The sequence below is a fragment of the Macrotis lagotis genome, chromosome 5, assembly GCF_037893015.1.
Source record: "Macrotis lagotis isolate mMagLag1 chromosome 5, bilby.v1.9.chrom.fasta, whole genome shotgun sequence".
In the NCBI taxonomy this organism is placed as follows: Eukaryota; Metazoa; Chordata; class Mammalia; order Peramelemorphia; family Peramelidae; genus Macrotis; species Macrotis lagotis.
In genome coordinates, this window is record NC_133662.1 from 200,430,942 (window position 1) to 200,448,589 (window position 17,648).

A 17,648-nucleotide genomic window follows, 5' to 3' on the forward strand; every position below is an offset into this window, starting at 1 on the left:
CCTTCAGTGCTCATTTTCCTTGTGCCCAGATCTAATCCTATCATGCCACTGCCCCAAAATCTTCAATGGTTCCATATTGCCTACCAAATAAAATTCAAAGTTAGGAGCATTTTGTTTCTTGAATGGAACTGAATCAATTTGAATCAAATCAATAATCCTTAAGATGGAATATATAGATGCTTTCGCAAACTTTAGGAGGTATCTTAGCATATTTTTATCTTTTGTCCCTAAAGATTCTTTAGCCAGCGCATGTTTATGGTGCCTAATCAGGCACTATGAGTTGGAGATAAAATCCTGAGCTTCCTTTAAAAATAGCTCAGATGCCTACACACAAGACCTTTGCTGATTCCCCAGGTGTCAGTGTATTCCTTCTCTTGAAATTGCTCTATATGTTTCATGTTTACTTCTATTTGCTTAGGTATTATCTCCCCAGTATAATCTGTTGATGTTAGAGAGAAACAGTATGGGAAAGTACATAGAGCACTCAATTTGGAGCAGAGGATCTAGGTTCAAATGAATGAATGAATGAACATTAATTAAACAAGCAAAGTACTGTACTATTACTTCACTGATCTGTGAATCATTTACTACTATCTTGTGTACCTCTCTGGGTTTCATTTTCCTCATCTGTAAAAACAGGAGATTGGATCTGAAGATTTCTAAGTCCTTATCCTTAAATTTACAATCCTATGAAGCTAAGAAGTCATCTAGTCCTACCTGAGCTAGAATGGATATTCCTTCCACAAATAATCAATGATAATGCATATTTGAAACCCATTAAACCATATTAAACTGACCTCTCCCCTTTCCTAGTGACTGGTGAGTCTAATACTTGGCATTTTTTGCTGCCCTAGCCCAATTCTCCTGGATTAATGAATTTCCTAATATACAGAGAACATCTGTAGCACAATGACATCAGTGGAAGTTTTTCATGTGGGAGGGAAGGGAAAGACATGTCTCTGGGAACTAATGGAAAAAGTGTCTGACAGGGCATCAAGCATCTTGATTCCAGTCTCTGATCTACTTCTATTGATATGACTTCAGGTAAATCCCCTCACCTGCCTGGACCTCAAATTTTTTTTATCTGTAAATTGGCATAAATGGGATGTGGTGGGGTATAATAGGGTGCCAGGTGGACTGCTTTATCTCTTAGTTCTCCTTCCAAGATTCTATGTTCTGTATAATTACCACTATGAAAGAGGACAGAAGAACCCTCAGAGTTATTACTTACACCTCTTCTTACTAATTTAATACATCACCTCCTTCTAGTCAATATAGAGCACTATTAATTATCCAGAACTCTTTTCTTTGGCCTGACACCTTAATCAGGTATAGAGTCAATCCAAGAATCTTCAGTTCAACAAAAACATTTGCCTCACAAGTCTATACTGGCCTATTCACATTTCTCAATCTTATTGTCATTGGCCTTCTACTCCCTCCTCCTTTTTCCTAGGCCACCAACTCTTGCCTTCATTATCTCCCCGGATTGCTACACATTTCAGTAGGTTGAAATTATCAGTCCCATCTAAAATCAAAACAAAAATCACTTCTAAGAAGAATTTTGAAACAGGGAAGTTGAGCCTATGAAATTGTCCATAGATTTATTGATTGATATTTTTGGACACCCCCCAGACACAAGATAATTCAAGCATATGATAATGGAAAAGAATCCTCCAGACAGGTTAGCAGCCTTGAGCCATGATAAGAGACTTAACACCCAACCTGCATCGTATTGACTCCAAATAGGAATTGATTTGGCAACATGATCACAGACATTCAAACATATGTACTAAATGAAATCTATTAGTACATTCTTAAAGTCCTTTCAGATGCTTTTCAGTCATTTGTTGTTGTGTCTGAATCTTTCTGATTCAGAAAACTCCACTTTGGGTTTTCTTGGCTGAGAAAAAGTTTTCCATTCCTTTCTCCAATCGTTTTCTAGATGAGAAAACTAAAGCACATAGGTTTAAGTGATTTGCCCAAAGACTTACAACTAGTAAGTGTCTGAGGAGAGGTTTGTACTGGGGGGGGGGGGGGGATGAGTCTTTCCTGACTCTGATTGGCACTCTATCCATTGCCACACCCAACAATCGACTTAATTAATGACACTAAAGAATATTTAATCCCTGAAATCTGTTACTACAGCCTTAAATGAATCACTTAAGTGTTTTAGTTACATTTCTTAAAGTCTCTTTGCTTAGGTATTATCTCCCCAGTATAAGATGTTGATGTTAGAGAGAAACAGTATGGGACAATAGATAGAGCACTCAATTTGCAACAGAGGATCTAGGTTTGAATGAATGAAAGAACATTAATTATGAAATATGAAATAATAAATATGAAAAATGTACAAAATTAAAATAAATGTAAGGGAGATAAGAAAAAGTCTTTTATCTAATAAAATATTTTAATTTTGTACAATATTTCAGACTTACCAATGACACAAACTGTGAAAATCTTGAAATAATATTTTGTCATTCTCTGTTATTCCTAATTAATCCATTTTATATGCTGAACTATAAGAATATGAAAGTAAAATGACATTGTTTTGATTCCATGAAAAAATATATACAAATATTTTCAAACTGTCAAACACTCTATAAACATAAGTTATTGTTACTTCTTTCTACCTATCCCAGTCATCTTCAGAATCAAAGGAGAAAATGTCTGTAAATCATATTGCAAATTTTAAATGCCCTATGAAAAGTATCATTGTTATCTAAAATGACAAGCATAATGCAAGGACAGCTCTTATGGTATTTGAATCAGGTCCCCAGATTGTAGGTTCAAAAAGCTCATAGATTTAGAGGCCATCTAATCCAACCTCATTATCTTACAGATGAGAAAACTGAGTCCCACAGAGGTTATCTAATTTGCTCAAGGTCACACAGATAATAAATGGCAGAGTTCAGTTCAAATCTACATCAATCAATAAGCTTCAATTAAATACATCTTATACACTAGGTACTGTTTTAGATGTAGAAGACACAAGAACAATAGTAAAGTAGTCCCCACCCACAATTTACAGTCTACATACACACACACACACACACACACACACACACACACACACATTTATAAAATATATATAAAGTAAATACAAGTTCATTCTTGGGGAGACACTAACAACTGAGGAAAGAAAGGAATCTTCAGATGTTGCCATCATGTAGTAAAGAATATTGAATTTCTGAGTGGAGAGAGCTGGGTTTCAATAGCAGCTCTGTCTTCAGACAGGATGGTGAAATATTATTTTGATTGTACCATACAAGTAGATTTATTTTACATTTATAAAGCTTATGATATTGATCCTTCTTAAGTAAATATTATTTTGTGAAATATGATCCTAAAGTTAAACCAACTATAATTCATTTCAATCTAAAAATCACAATTACCCTTGGCCTTTACCAGATTAAGGCAATATGAATGTGACTCCAAAACTAAACTGGTTATTCCACACAAAAAAAAAAAAGTTTGCTCACTTCTATCTTATGAGTCAACATCCCTGAGCAGAGCCAACTCACCACCTGAATCTTAGTGATAGTTATATAACTGTTATTGACTCAAATTATCCCTATAAGTTGTTTAGGAGATCTATAATTTATTTTGACAGCATCATCTTTGACAGCATCATTTCACTGTATTATATACCTACAAGTCCCATCAAGTGAAAATGAATAGGTCAACAAGAGTCATACAATTATCAGAATATTTATTCACTGAATCTCTCTTAGACCCTGAGAGCTCAATGTTAGCCTTTATGAATACACTTTAACCAAGCCTGTGGAAAACCATTCTTGAAAATAGCAAAGCAATGGCAGTTAAGGACTGAGATAACCCTGGGGAACAATGATCTTCTATTTATCCACAAGTCAACTGTAGAGTGTTAGAACACTGATATGTGGGGCTCTACATTCATTTCCCGTACTGACACAAGCAAGGTACCATTTCCAAATGGGTTAAGCATGGATATAGGACAGATCCCAGAGTAAGAAAGGTCTTTCCATATTGCAGCTTTCCCCATCATTCAATATATCATGGATTGGCATAATAAATTAAATAGAAATTTTGGGGGGACTTTTGGAAGCCTAAGATGATACTCAAAGGCTTACAGATAACACAAAGTCTGTGACCAAATACTTAACCCCAAATTTTACAATAAGGTAATGTAAACACCCCATAAAAGAAAAGGAAAAATTCAATTTTTTTTCCTCTTCTACAAACGGATGGCCAAAAAACTTTTCATGGATTTTCTAGATTGTAGGGGTACATTATTCCTAACCCCATGATGTAGAAAGGATTAACTGTAGTTTAGTATGGGTACTAAAACTCTCAGTCCCCAAGTAACTTTCAGACTTCATGTTACTAAGGATTGTTGATCTACCTCAGTGGAGGGAATTCTGCACACAAAAGTCACAGGTCTAGACCAAAAGGAAAAACAAACAGAGTTTTAGGTAAGGTCCAGAATGTTGTGTCCAGGAAGGAATAATTTATCTAACTCTATCACTTAGTTGCAACAGGCAAAACACTAAACTGTGAACCTTAGCTTCTTGATCTAAATAAGAAACAATAATATTCTTACATCCTATTTCATATGGTTGTTTTCAAAAATAAAAATGAGATATTATGTATAGAGTGCTTTACAAAACTTCAAAGGATATTTTTTTCATGATTACCATCTGGCCCATGGCTATTTCTTTGTTTGCCATGAAACACTAGCAATTATAATTTGTTTTGATGCACCTAAATGCAAGTTTTCATTAATGTTATTCCTGACATCTTTTTCATTTAAAAAAATTGGTATGAAACTATTACTACTTGCTTCTATTCCTAATCTTAGCAAACAAGAGGCATTGTGAGCTGACTTTGAGACCAGGAAAACATGGATTCAAATTCCATTTCTGAACCATGCTGGTTCTGTGACCTTTCTCAGGTCATTTCATCTATTGGTTCTCTAGACAAACCTTTATGGCCAAATTATAATGGTAGAGAGAGCTTCCTCTCTACCTCATACCTAGTCTCTATGCCTTGGGAAGTTATGGAGGGGAGAAGAAAAAACTTCCTGTTTCATGTGATCATAGTTTTAGTCATTAATTAACTAGATAGGTAGAATTGCCAAACAAAATTTCTTTTAAAATAGCCATAAATAAATTTCTGCCAAAAATACAAATTGCTCTCCTTGACATTTGATGCTTTTCATAATTTGGTTCTGACCTCCCTTTCTAGATTTATTTCATGCATCAGGAATTATGTTTTGGTTGGATTTTCCAAACACAACATCTCCCATCTCTGATCATTTGTATGCTGAAATGTTCACCTTCCTCATCAATCACAAAATCAGTGAACATGTATTAAGTGCCTACTATGTGTCACAACCTGTAGTAGGCAGAAAGGATGCAAAACAATGGATGTAAAAATCCCTACTCTCAGGAAACATTCTAATAGGAAGAGAAAAAAATATATCCATAAATATATAGATTTCTCAGCTCTGCCTTTCAAATGCTTTCTTTTTATTCAAGTTCAATTTAAATGTCATATTCTCAAAAAGCATTTCCTGATCAACCTATCTTCCCCCCAAAAAGTATAATCTTTATCCTCAAATATTCCCAGAGCACTGTCTTAGATCTCTCCTTTGCCTCATCATCCTCTACCTTTTATTTCACTATTCCAAGTACATATATATCCTCTTTTAGTCAATAATAATTTCCTTAAGGTCAAAGACTATATTGTATTTTTTTCCATTTCTATATTCTCAGCACATAGTGGGTTAGATATTATTGAATTGAAATGGAACTAAATACTAGCATCAGGATGATTATTATTTTCATGGAATCATAGATCTGATTCATTCATAGATATGTATCTCCTCCCCCTACCTTTTATACAGGAAATTTAAATGACTTGCTTTGGTACAGCCAATACAAAAAGTGAACTTTGAAACTAGGTCCTTTTGACTCTTTGGGAAAAAATTCTTACTACTGTAAAGTAGTAAGTAAAAGTAAAAAAAAACTCTTCATTTTTTCACCTAAAGATTTTATTTATTTTGAGTTTTGCAATTTTCCCCCTAATGTTACTTCCCTACTTCCCTCCCCCCACCCCCCACAGAAGGCAATTTGTCAGTCTTCACATTGTTTCCATGGTATACACTGATCCAAATTGAGTGTGATGAGAGAGAAATCATATCCTTAAGGAAGAAACATAAAGTATAAGAGATAGCAAGATCAGACAAGAAGATATCAGTTTTTTTTTCCTGAATTTAAGGTAGTGGTCCTTGGTCTTTGTTCAAACTCCATAGTTGTTTCTCTGGATACAGATGGTATTCTCCATTGCAGAGACCCCCAAACTGTCCCTCATTGTTGCACTGATGGAATGAGCGAGCCCATCAAGGTTGATCATCACCACTATGTTGCTGTTAGGATGTTTTTCTGGTTCTGCTCATCTCACTCAGCATCAGTTCATGCAAATCCCTCCCAGCTTCCCTGAATTCCTGTCACTCCTAGTTTTTAATAGAACAATAATGTTCCATGACATACATATCCCACAGTTTGCTAAACCATTCCCCAATTGAAGGACATTTACTTGATTTCCAATTTTTTGCCACCACAAACAGGGCTGCTATGAATATTTTTGTACAAATGATGTTTTCACCCTTTTTCATCATCTCTTCAGGGTATAGACCCAGTAGTGTGGTATTGCTGGGTCAAAGGGTATGCACATTTTTGTTGCCCTTTGGGCCTAGTTCCACATTGCTCTCCAGAAAGGTTGGATGAGTTCACAGCTCCACCAACAATGTAATAGTGTCCCAGATTTCCCACAACCCTTCCAACAATGATCATTATCCTTTCTGGTCAAATTGGCCAGTCTGAGATGTGTGAGGTGGTACCTCAGAGAAGCTTTAATTTGCATTTCTCTAATAAGTAATGATTTAGAGCAATTTTTCATATGACTATGGATTTCTTTGATCTCCTCATCTGTAAATTGCCTTTGCATATCCTTTGACCATTTGACCAATTTCCCCAATTGGGGAATGGCTTTAAAAAAAAAAAAAAACTCTTCTAAGCTAACCTCCATGTTCTACTAAAATATGTCCAATGTTGTCCTAGCTCTTCAATCTATACTTTATCTTTACAGAAGAATTTATCTATTTCTTTCATTTACAAATAACCCCAGTCATTATAATACATTTGTGTGTATACACTCTAAACTATCAGTATGTTGTGTTTCCCTCCCCCACCTGCCGTAGACAATGAAAGGACAGAAATTGTTCTATCAGTTGTCATAAAGCCTTTTGGCTTAATAATCCAGTACCCATTGTAATGTCTTATGAAAAATAGCTGCTTGATAAACTTCCAGTTGCATTGTATTTGTTTGGACAAAAGACAAGAAATGTAATAGCATAAGACCCTTCGGTCAGCTTTCACACTAGGTTTCATCTGTCATTCTATTCTACTTAATCTAACAGAGCTCCATGATATGGTAGGAATTTTGGTATATACAAAAAGAGTATAAGCTAAGGTTCCTTCCCCTCAAGAACTTGCAGTCTTTCTGGGAGTCAAGATGTATAGAAACAAAGATATAGCGACAAAGATATGATTAAGTGCTGATATGAATGATAGCAAAGGTTGCTTCCAACTCTCAATGCTATAACACTACCAATGATGCTGCTCTCCTTTAAACTACTATTCCAAAGCCTCACCCCTGTATGGAAGTGATCAAGGGTTCTTAAAGGCTTTGGCAATGAAATATAAGCCAGAAAATGTTCTAATGGAGCATGGTGACAAATTCCACGTCAGTTGTCAGAAGCCCAGACTAGCTAATCAATCAAACTAGTAATTATCAAATGTCTTTCTATATTCTTGGCATTGTGCTGGTCACTGGGGATTCAGAGTGCTTTCAAAGAATTTTCAGTCTAACCAGGGGAGACAAATATGTGTGGGTCTTACTGGACCAGGAGTCAGAAAGTTGTTCAGGCATTCACTTGTGTCCTACCCTTTTTGACCTTATGCATTGTACTGTCCATGGGGTTTTCTTGACCAAAAAAAAAATTGCCATTTCCTCCTTCAGTGGTTTAAGACAAAGGTTAATTGACTTACTCAGGGTCACACAGCTAGTAAGTATCTGAGGTCAAATTTGAACTTCAGACCCAATGTTCTATCATTGAGCCATCTCAGCTTAAATCTGACTTCACTCAGTCCACCCTGGCTGTAGATCCTGAACATTTGGTGCTGTTGATATACAGTAAAGCCAGCTGACATTTGAATTCAGGTGCTTTTAGTAGAAAAACAGGACTCTTTCCACTGTGTCATCATCTTTTATTTTTTTAGAAGTTTTTAAATTTATTTTAAACTTAAATACAAAATAAGGGAAAAAAATTGCCATATACACAGCAAAAGAAAAGAAGATTCAATATAAAACAATAAAATCCCATTTCAAGAAAACCAATATAATAAATACTACACTTAGTTTTTCAAAGCTGTCCAACTTTACTTTGCATCCTTGGTAGGTTTTCTTTTGTTCTCTGTGGTGTACTTTTTACTTTATTTTTCCCCTCCTAGCCCCCACCCAAAGAAGACTACAATTAATCGTGGACAAATATAGGGGTATAATCACCTGCAATAGCTCTGGTGTGGGTCTGGACATGAATTTCTGAGAGTCAGGTCAGGTAGACAAACATACCCAAACACGAAAGGTTGGGAAGTGAAAATCTACCAACTTTATTTTTGGAAACTCAGACTTTTTATAGCAAAAACTTAACTCAGGAATGAGCAGTTAAAGGAGACCCAGTTTTACAATTTCCTGGGTAAATTTACAATATTTATTCTTAAAAATCTGCCTACTTCTCTATCAAAGAAACCTTTTACAACCACCTCCAGAGCCACAGATTATCCTAGGTCAAGGTTCACTGGTGAGCCAACAGATCCATACAATGAGCAATAATCCATACAAATCTTTGATGGAAAAAGTCACCAAGTATATGTGAATATCACTCTCTGGAGCTGGCCCTCTACAGGGGTAGAGATAGAGATATAGATGCATATACATGGATATACACTCATATATGTAAGATGATACTATGCTTATGTACATTTGTTATGTTTCTCTGAAAGTGGATAGTATTTTCATTGTCCAAATCTTTCCATGTTTTTCTAATTCAACCAGTTCATCATTTCCTACACCACAGCAACATTTCAACCCAATGATATCCCATCTGAGAAATTACCTATCAAAGTTTTCCCCCAATTTTCTGCATTCCTTCCATTCTTGGCTACATAGATTTTATTTATACATGAAAATTTTAATTTAAAATAATCAAAATTATTCATTTTACATTTCAACCTTATACTATAGGGTAAAGTCTAATACTTCTGAATCTCCTACCTTTCTATTTTTCCCATTTTCTTTGAAGTTTCTGACCTTTTGTGCAAATGAATTTTGTTATTATTTCTTGTACCTCAGTATGAATTTTTTTTACTAATCTAATTGGGATGGTTTTACATAAATAGATTAGTTAGGTAAAATTGTCTTTTTTATTAAATTGACCTTACCTACCCTTGTACAATAAATATTATTTCACTTATTTAGAACTGACTTTATTTGTATAAAAATGTTTTTATGTTTATGTTCATATAGTTCCTGTGTCTGTTTGGCAGGTGTTCTCTCAGATATTTTATACTAAATGATCTAAATATTGAATAATATGACTTACTCATAGTGTAGTTTTCTTAGTTTTCTTTTTTGATTAAATCTAGTTTTAACTTTGTCCAAAGTCATAATTACTATTTCTATTTTTTAATATAATAAATTCTACTCCTGACCTTCATATTGTTTGTATGTATCTCTCATTTTTATATCATTTCCTGAAAGTAACATATTGTTGAATTAAAGTTTATAATTTGATATCAGTTTCAACTTTATGGATAAAGCTATCCCATTTATCTTCTAAGCTATAATTACTTGCAGCCTATTTTCTTCCTTTCTATTTTTCCTCACAATTCTCACCCTATTCTTATCTCTCCTCAGCTTTACTTCAGTCAGCTACCTTAACCCATTCACCCTCCAGGAGTCCTTTTCTTATCCTCTCTACCACCACCCCAGATCCTATCCTCTTGTCCTCTTATTTCTTTGTGAATTACAAGTTTTTTATACCTTTACATATATATATATAATATTGATCCTCTCTTTAACCCATTCCTGATTAGTTCTGCATTACCTACCCTCTAGCCTACTAACTTCTCTATCAATTTTTCCTTTAAAATTCATTTGTATAAGATAATTGTTCCTTTTTATATCTCCCTAGACAGTTTTATTTTTTTTAGTAACACCCCATCATGCTCAGCTCAGCCCAGCCCAAGTCTTTCTTTCAAACTACCCCAATAAAAATGAGAGTCATAAGAAAACTGACCATTTTTTTCATGTGTAAGAAGTAAACAATTTGACCTTATTGAGTCCCTTATAAAAGGTCCTTAATATTTGCCTTATATTTCTCCTAGATATTATGTCAAATTTTCCTTTAAGTTCTGTTGTTTTTGTCATAAAGCCTGAAAGTCTTTCAATTTGCTAAATGTCCTTTTTTTTCATTCAGGATTACACTTAACTTTGTTGGTACAGAAGTTGCTAGATTTTGTGTAATTCTTATTGTAGCTCCATGATATTTAAATTGAGCGTTTTTTCTTGTTACTTCCAATATTTTCTCCTTAACCTGAGAGCTTTGAAACTTGGCTATGATATTCCTGTAAGTTTTCCTCCTGGAATCTCTTTCAGGTGATGATTGGTGAATCTTTTTTTTTTCTTTAGGGAAACTTTCCTTGATAATTTCTTGTAATATTGTATTAAAATCTTTTTTTAATTGTAATTTTTAGGTAATTTGATTATTCTTATTATTTCTCCTCAATTGGGTCTCCAGATCAGTTGTTTTTCTGATGAGATGCTTCACATTTTCTTTTATTTTTATATTCTTTTGATTTTGTTTTATTCTTTCTTGATGTCTTAGAGAATCATTAGCTTCTCTTTGCCCAATTCTAGTTTTCAAGGAATTATTTTCTTCCTTAAGTTTGTGATTCTCTATTTCAAGTTAATTGACTGTCCATTCATAATTTTCTTGATTTTCTTGGGTTACTCTTTTTTTTCTGTTTTGTCCTTGATCTCTCTTATTTAATTTTTAAAGTCTTTTTTTAAAGTTATTCCAAGAACTTTTTTTGAGTTTGGATCCATTTGACATTTCTCATTGAAAAAGCAGTATCGTGCTCGCTTCAGCAGCACATATACTAAAATTGGAACGATACAGAGAAGATTAGCATGGCCCCTGCGCAAGGATTACAGGCAAATTCGTGAAGTGTTCCATATTTTTCAGAAGGTAGAATAGATATAGAAAGAATTCATAGGTCACCTCCTCTAATAAATCCCCATATAAAGACACCTAGGAATGTCATAGCAAAACTTATGGATCCCCTTGTCAAAGAGAAAATATTACAAGAATCCAAAAGCAAGCAGTTCAAATATCAAGGAGTGACAGTCAGGATCACGCAAGACTTTGCAGTTTCCACTATAAATGAGAGGAAATCTTGGAAAAAGCAGTATCTTTTTTTATCTCCTTTATTTTCCACTCAATAATAATCCAGATCTTCTTAATTCCCATAGTAGCTATCTGTGTTTAGAGTCTTTCTCTTTTGCTTACTCATTTTTATCATTTTGTGGCTTTATTTTGTTTTTAGGAGCTATTCATGTAATCAAATTCTAGTCCTGAGGGATAGGGAATGATGCCCCAGAGACCAGGTTCTTTTTTACTGTTATTTTCTGAGTTCCATTCTGGGGCTCAACCTTGAATTCGCTCTATTACTAAGGTACCACTAGAATCCTTATCACTGTCATACTATCCTGCAAATGGTCTTGTTCTCTGAGGTCCCTCTGGTTGTTGCAAACTATAGCTGTCCTCTCTGCCCTGGAACTGAAACAAGGGATTCTGCTCTCCTGCAAGTGCCCACAGCCAGCAGGGTCCTTGCCCCTCTGCTATTGCCTTCACCAGGTGTGTGTTAGCTCCTTCTCCCTTACAGTGACTGTCCAATCCAGCATGACAATGGTCAATATAGCTGAGCTTGTCTTTCCTTGACAGTCAAAGGTCCTTCAATCTTCTCCTCCTCATCCTTCAGACCCCCCCCCCCATATTTGTCTGTGACAAGAAAACTTCAAAGACTGGAGCTCCTCCCTATCCCAGCTGCCCTTCAGGCTTGTTATTTGTTGAATCCCCAGAGTTGGCCTGGAGGCATTTGCAGGTCTCTCTAGCTGAGGTTCTGTCCCTGGAGGTCAGGTCTTTCCTGGGGTCTTCTCGGGTTGTCTTAGGAGAACAACTGCTATTTTGTTTATTTCTACTGCTACATTCTCTCTGAGGGAATGTTCTGTCTTTTTCTATGGAGGAAATTTGAAGAGCTTAAAATTTTCTAACATACTCCACCCATTTTATCCTCTTATGAAATTTTAATATGATACATGAAGCATCTAACTAGGCTGAAAGCTCATCTTGTCTTTCTTCTCTGGTGTCAGAAAAAAGCCTTGAGGGAGAAATGGCTCCTGGATGGAATAAACAATGGAAAAGAACAGGAAGAAATGCAGAAGCAAAATCAACGAGACCAACATCAAACCAAAGTTCTAGAGCAGAGCATCTTAAGGTACAGTTTCTTTTTCAGTAGATTCCCTCCTTTTAGGAGGAAAAGAACCAAGTTCTTTAAATGCTTAACATGTGTGGGGACCTGTAGTAAGCACTTTAAAATAAGTTTGGTAGTTTGGTAGTTCCTTGAGGACAGGACTGTCTTTTACCTCTTTTGCATCCCTAGCACTTACTTAGGGCATTGTCTGGCACATAGTAGGTGCCCAATAAATGTTTATTGAATTGAATTTGAAATGTTACTTTATTCGAAACTCACAATAACCCTGGAAGGTAAGTGTTACTCTTTTCTTCATTTTACAGTTGAGGAAAAAGAAACTAAAATATATTAAGTGATTTATCCAGAGTCATACAACTAATGCCTGAGATTGGAGCTGAATTCAGGTCTTCCTTGCTCCAGGGCCAGGGCTCTATCCATTGCATCACTTAGCTACTTCTATAACCATAAGATTTAGAGATAGAAGGAAATTTGGTTTCCTTAGTCTATCATTTTACAAGACTTTAGATACCTAAATACCTTTCTCAAAGTCACACACACAAAGAAGCGTAGATGGGACTCAAACTCAATTCTTGGACTCCTAATCTTTTCCTTGTACCACTCAGTCATCTTGACCTCAGTTGAGCGATATGAAAAAATAGACTGAGGTTCAGTGAAAATTCCCAGTTTCCAAATGCTCTTAAGCTAACTAGATTCTGATTTGTTTTACTGCATCAGCCTTGTTATCATATCTGTCTATTCTTTTTAAGGTCTATTCATTCCTATGATTCTAAGTGTAATAACCAGTCATGAGGCACAATCAAAACTTTCATTTTGGTTTCTAAAGAAGACAAGGGAGGCACAAGCAAGACCACAGCCATGGAAAATATGAACCCAAACTTTAGCTGAGCCTCACATGTGAAATGAAAAATGTCATTGTCAAGACAAGAATCTATCTGAAAAGGGGTTTTTTGCCCAGACAATTCTTCCATAACCTTTCTCAATCAACACATTAGTGACTAGAATACCTCCACAGGCTACATCCTCTTATTTCCCATGATTTTCTAGATCACTTAGTCACCAATATTTATCCCCTTCTGGATAGTCTATCCCTTTGTTAGCACTACAACCTACCAGTCACCCTTAGGTATGACGGGCAGGTCAATAAAAACCTGTTTGCAGGTTGAGTTTGGAGGCACATGCCTATAATTCCCACTGCTGAGGAGACTGAAGTTGATGGCTCCCTTGAGAATTCTGAGTTCCAATGAGCTAAAACTGAATAATCTAGTGTTTGTTAACTTAATTTGACTTTAAGCCTTTGGTAACTGGGGGCCACCAGGCTGCTGAAGGAGGGAAATAAGAAAACCCTAGATTGTAAACAGAAAAAGTAAAAGCTTCCATGACTGTCCATAGTGGGACTAGGTGACCATATACTTCCAAACTAGGTGATATAAAGAGGATGGGGAAGAAAAGAGAGAGAGAGAGAGAGAGAGAGAAGAAAGGAACCTGAGGGGAGGAGAGAGAGGGAAAGGGAAAAGAGAAGAGAAAAGAGATGGGATAAAACTGTTGCATGCTTGAACTTCTCTTTTTTTTAGGGTATTTTTTTTGCAAGGCAATGGGGTGAAGTGGCTTGCCCAAGGCCACACAGCTAGGTAATTATTAAGTGTCTGAGGCCAGATTTGAATTCAGGTGCTCCTGACTCCAGGGCCGGTGCTCTATCGGCTGTGCCACCTAGCCATCCCTGCATGCTTGAACTTAAATGAGGCAGGGAAGATAAAAGTATTTTGAAAAGCTAAAATGGAAGGTAGGGTTTTTAATATTATTGTCTAAAAGAGCCATTCTCACAGACTCTTTTAATTAAAATTAAAATGGATGGTAAGAACCATGATTCCTTAGTTTTTCTTATCAGATTGTCCCCATTTAAATAGTTCAAAAATCATGAATTTCATTAGTATAAGTTCTCCTTTTACTGATGCAATTTGAAATCTCGCTATGAAATCTCAGTGGACAGTGTCTGATAGTTGCCATGTCCAAAAAACCAAAGGATGAGGGAAAGGAAGGATATACATTCTCACAAACAGTCAAGGAAAAGAAATAACAGAGTGAAGTACTCCATCCTTTTGTTGCAAAGCAGCCAACAGAGAGGTTGGATCAACTCATGGATCTTCCTCCCAAACCTAAGATCACACTTTATCTCTGTATCATTGCCAGTCCACTTCTTATTGTGTGATCCCACTTCTTATAACTTTATAATCTGGAAACAAAGAGGGAGATTGCAATACTGCACCTCCCCAATAGCATGTATGGTAAGGACTATAGAAAAGATATTTAAAAAAGGATGTACAAAGGAAGACGTCAAAGAAAAAATTAAATTATCATCTGCATTTAAGCATATCTGGCAGAAGCAATTTTTTATGAATTTAGCATTATTCTAAAATCAAATATTTCTAGCTTAAAAAGATAAATGTCCAAACTCTCTCACACACAAGACAATTTAACATTTTTAGGAATCTTGAACAAGGAAAATGTCATAAAATAATAAAACTCAATTTCAACTAATAGAGTAATAATCATTTAATCTTTCTGAAAAGTCCTGAAGGACAATCCTTTTAAAATTACCATTTCTCTTTGACCACTCCCCTCAAGGACTTTCTCCACCCTCAAACTAGTCACAGGTGATCTGAATTTAACAAAGGGACTTCATCTCCCTTATCAATACCCTAAACCTTTCTGAAAGAAGCAGAAGTAACAGTCTTTAAGTTATCTCATAGAGTAATTCATGGAGAAGGCAATGATCTCAACTAGATCAGAGGTACCTTTTGCCCTAAGTTTAATTGTCACCTAGAACCTTAGGGAAATGTCTGAAAAGGATTTTAAACAAGACAAATATCATTTCTTGACATCTTCAGAGGTTTTTAAATTTTCCTCAGAGGCAACCAGGTCTTGAAGTGTCTTATATGAAGGTGAGTTGAAGAAACTAGAAATAATTAACCTTGAAAATACAAGCTTCAAAGGAGATATGATAGCAGTCTTCAGCTATATGAAGAGTTGGTATTTAGAAGAAAGATTAGCTTCATTTGATTTGGGTGCAGAAGACAGAACAAGAAACAGTGAGAGAAAGGATAAGAGATGTCCAAAACAATCTGCCTTTGGAGGTAGCAGATTCTCTTTTATTGAGTCTTTGAGGAATGCTAAATGATCACTTGACTGGGAGGTGGAAGTGATATTCTTTTGGCAGGGCTAGATATTTAGTGAAGTCCCTTTCAATATTAAAATGTCATGATTATAAGACATACAAGCACTAAGTTACCTAAGTAGCTGGGCAGTATATAGTAGATAGAGTCAGAAAGAGCTGAGTTCAAGTCCTGTCCCAGATATATATATGAGCTGTGTGATCCTAAGTAATTCATTCAATCTTTCTACATCTGTAAAATGGAGATAATGCACTCTCTTCCAAAGTTATTGCTTAATATCAAGTGAGATAATGATATATATATATACATATATATAAAGCATTCTGAAAATCTTTAGGCTCTATGAAAATTAGTTACTATTATTATTATTATTATTATTTACACACTTCTACAATATATATGCTTTTCCTCACATACTTTTAAACATCCATGATGACAGCAGTGTTCTACTGAGACAGATCATGAATGTTCCATGCCTTGGGATGCATGTATTTATGAACTATAATCCCCCCAAAAAATCACCATCTGGTAGCCAACCTTCTGGTGAGAGGCCTCTCTAATCTCTGCTAGCTGGCTGGTACTCAGACAGCAAGCAGAGACAATCACTTGGCCAAGAGTCAAAGTTTCTTCCTGGTAAGCAGAACCCAGTAAATCTTTGATCCACTCCCCATAGTCTTTAAGTACTCCAGCCAGGTTCAATTAATCAATAAACACGTTAAGTACCTACTATGTGCCAAGGCCTGGATTGAGCACACGCTCTAAAACTAATTAGGTTCAGTTCTACAAACTTTTAAAAATGCATTTTTAAATGTGATTTCTAGAAAACATACTATTTTATGTTTCCAGTTCAACTATTCCTATACTGTACAAAGAAAAATAAGCAATGTCTACCAATTTTTGTTTTTGAAAAAATATTGAGCACTTAGAAATAACTGCAATGTCTGCTGAATTACTCATTAATAAAAATAAGTGATCATAACTAACATTAATAAAGTGCAATAAGGTCGGTAAAGCATTTTACAATTACCCCCATTTGATTCTGACAATGACCCTGTGAAGTAGGTGTTAGTAATCCGATTTTACAGATGAGGAAGCTGTGACTAAAAGAAGCTAAAAGCTTGCCTGGCAGGATTCAGCTTCAGGTCTCCTGATTCCACATCCAGTGTTCTAGCCATTGGGCTACCTGCCTTCCTAGCTATGCAATAACACAGTCATTCTGTCCTAGGGATTCTTTTCTATCATGCTCTAGCTCAGAGCCCAGTCATTGAGTTGAGCCTAAATTGAATTCTTCAACCCACTCCCAGAAGCTAAGGCAGTCTCTGCTTTCCTCTTGGAATCTTCCTTTGTCTTCTCATGCTGTCTTTCTTTGGATACAGCTAATTTTTTTTTTCAAAGCTGCTACAATTCATTAAACCGCATTAACAGGTTTGGACAAGGCTGGGAATAAACCCAGTGCTTTTTATTCAAACTCAAGATTGCTTTTAGCATCTGCTTAAATGCTCCAGCACTTGTATGTTTCAAATTTCATAGCTAATGGCTCAAGGCACCTATTTACCCAAGGGTGGGGTTCACATCAGAGTAAACAGCTTCTCTGGAGCCAAACAAGGTTTTCCTGTAGAGGAGACCTTTGATGTACTGTTTGCTTCCCTACCCCTTAGAGAGACCAAGTCACTGCCATTACTAGAGGGTTAATCTAATCTTCCCATCCATATTGCTAAGTTTTCAGCAGTTATTTTGCTCATTGCTTCTCTCTTTCTGTTCATTTTAGAAGGTTTAATGTCCTATTACTGAAAACTAAAATTGTCCATCTCCCCACCTTTAA

General features: G+C 35.7%; 1 protein-coding gene and 1 non-coding gene across 3 annotated transcripts in view; both read left to right on the forward strand.

Moving 5' to 3' along the window:
- Positions 1-17,648, forward strand: part of PALMD (palmdelphin) — an 83,967-nt gene that overhangs the window by 24,631 nt on the left and 41,688 nt on the right. For both annotated transcript variants that reach the window (XM_074188243.1, XM_074188244.1), the window contains exon 3: positions 12,535-12,659. In XM_074188243.1, the coding sequence (XP_074044344.1) occupies positions 12,535-12,659 (125 nt within the window). The remainder of the gene's footprint in view (positions 1-12,534; positions 12,660-17,648) is intronic.
- LOC141490367 (U6 spliceosomal RNA) lies at positions 11,238-11,344 on the forward strand. The gene has a single exon (XR_012469194.1). It is a non-coding gene; the product is annotated as a U6 spliceosomal RNA (small nuclear RNA).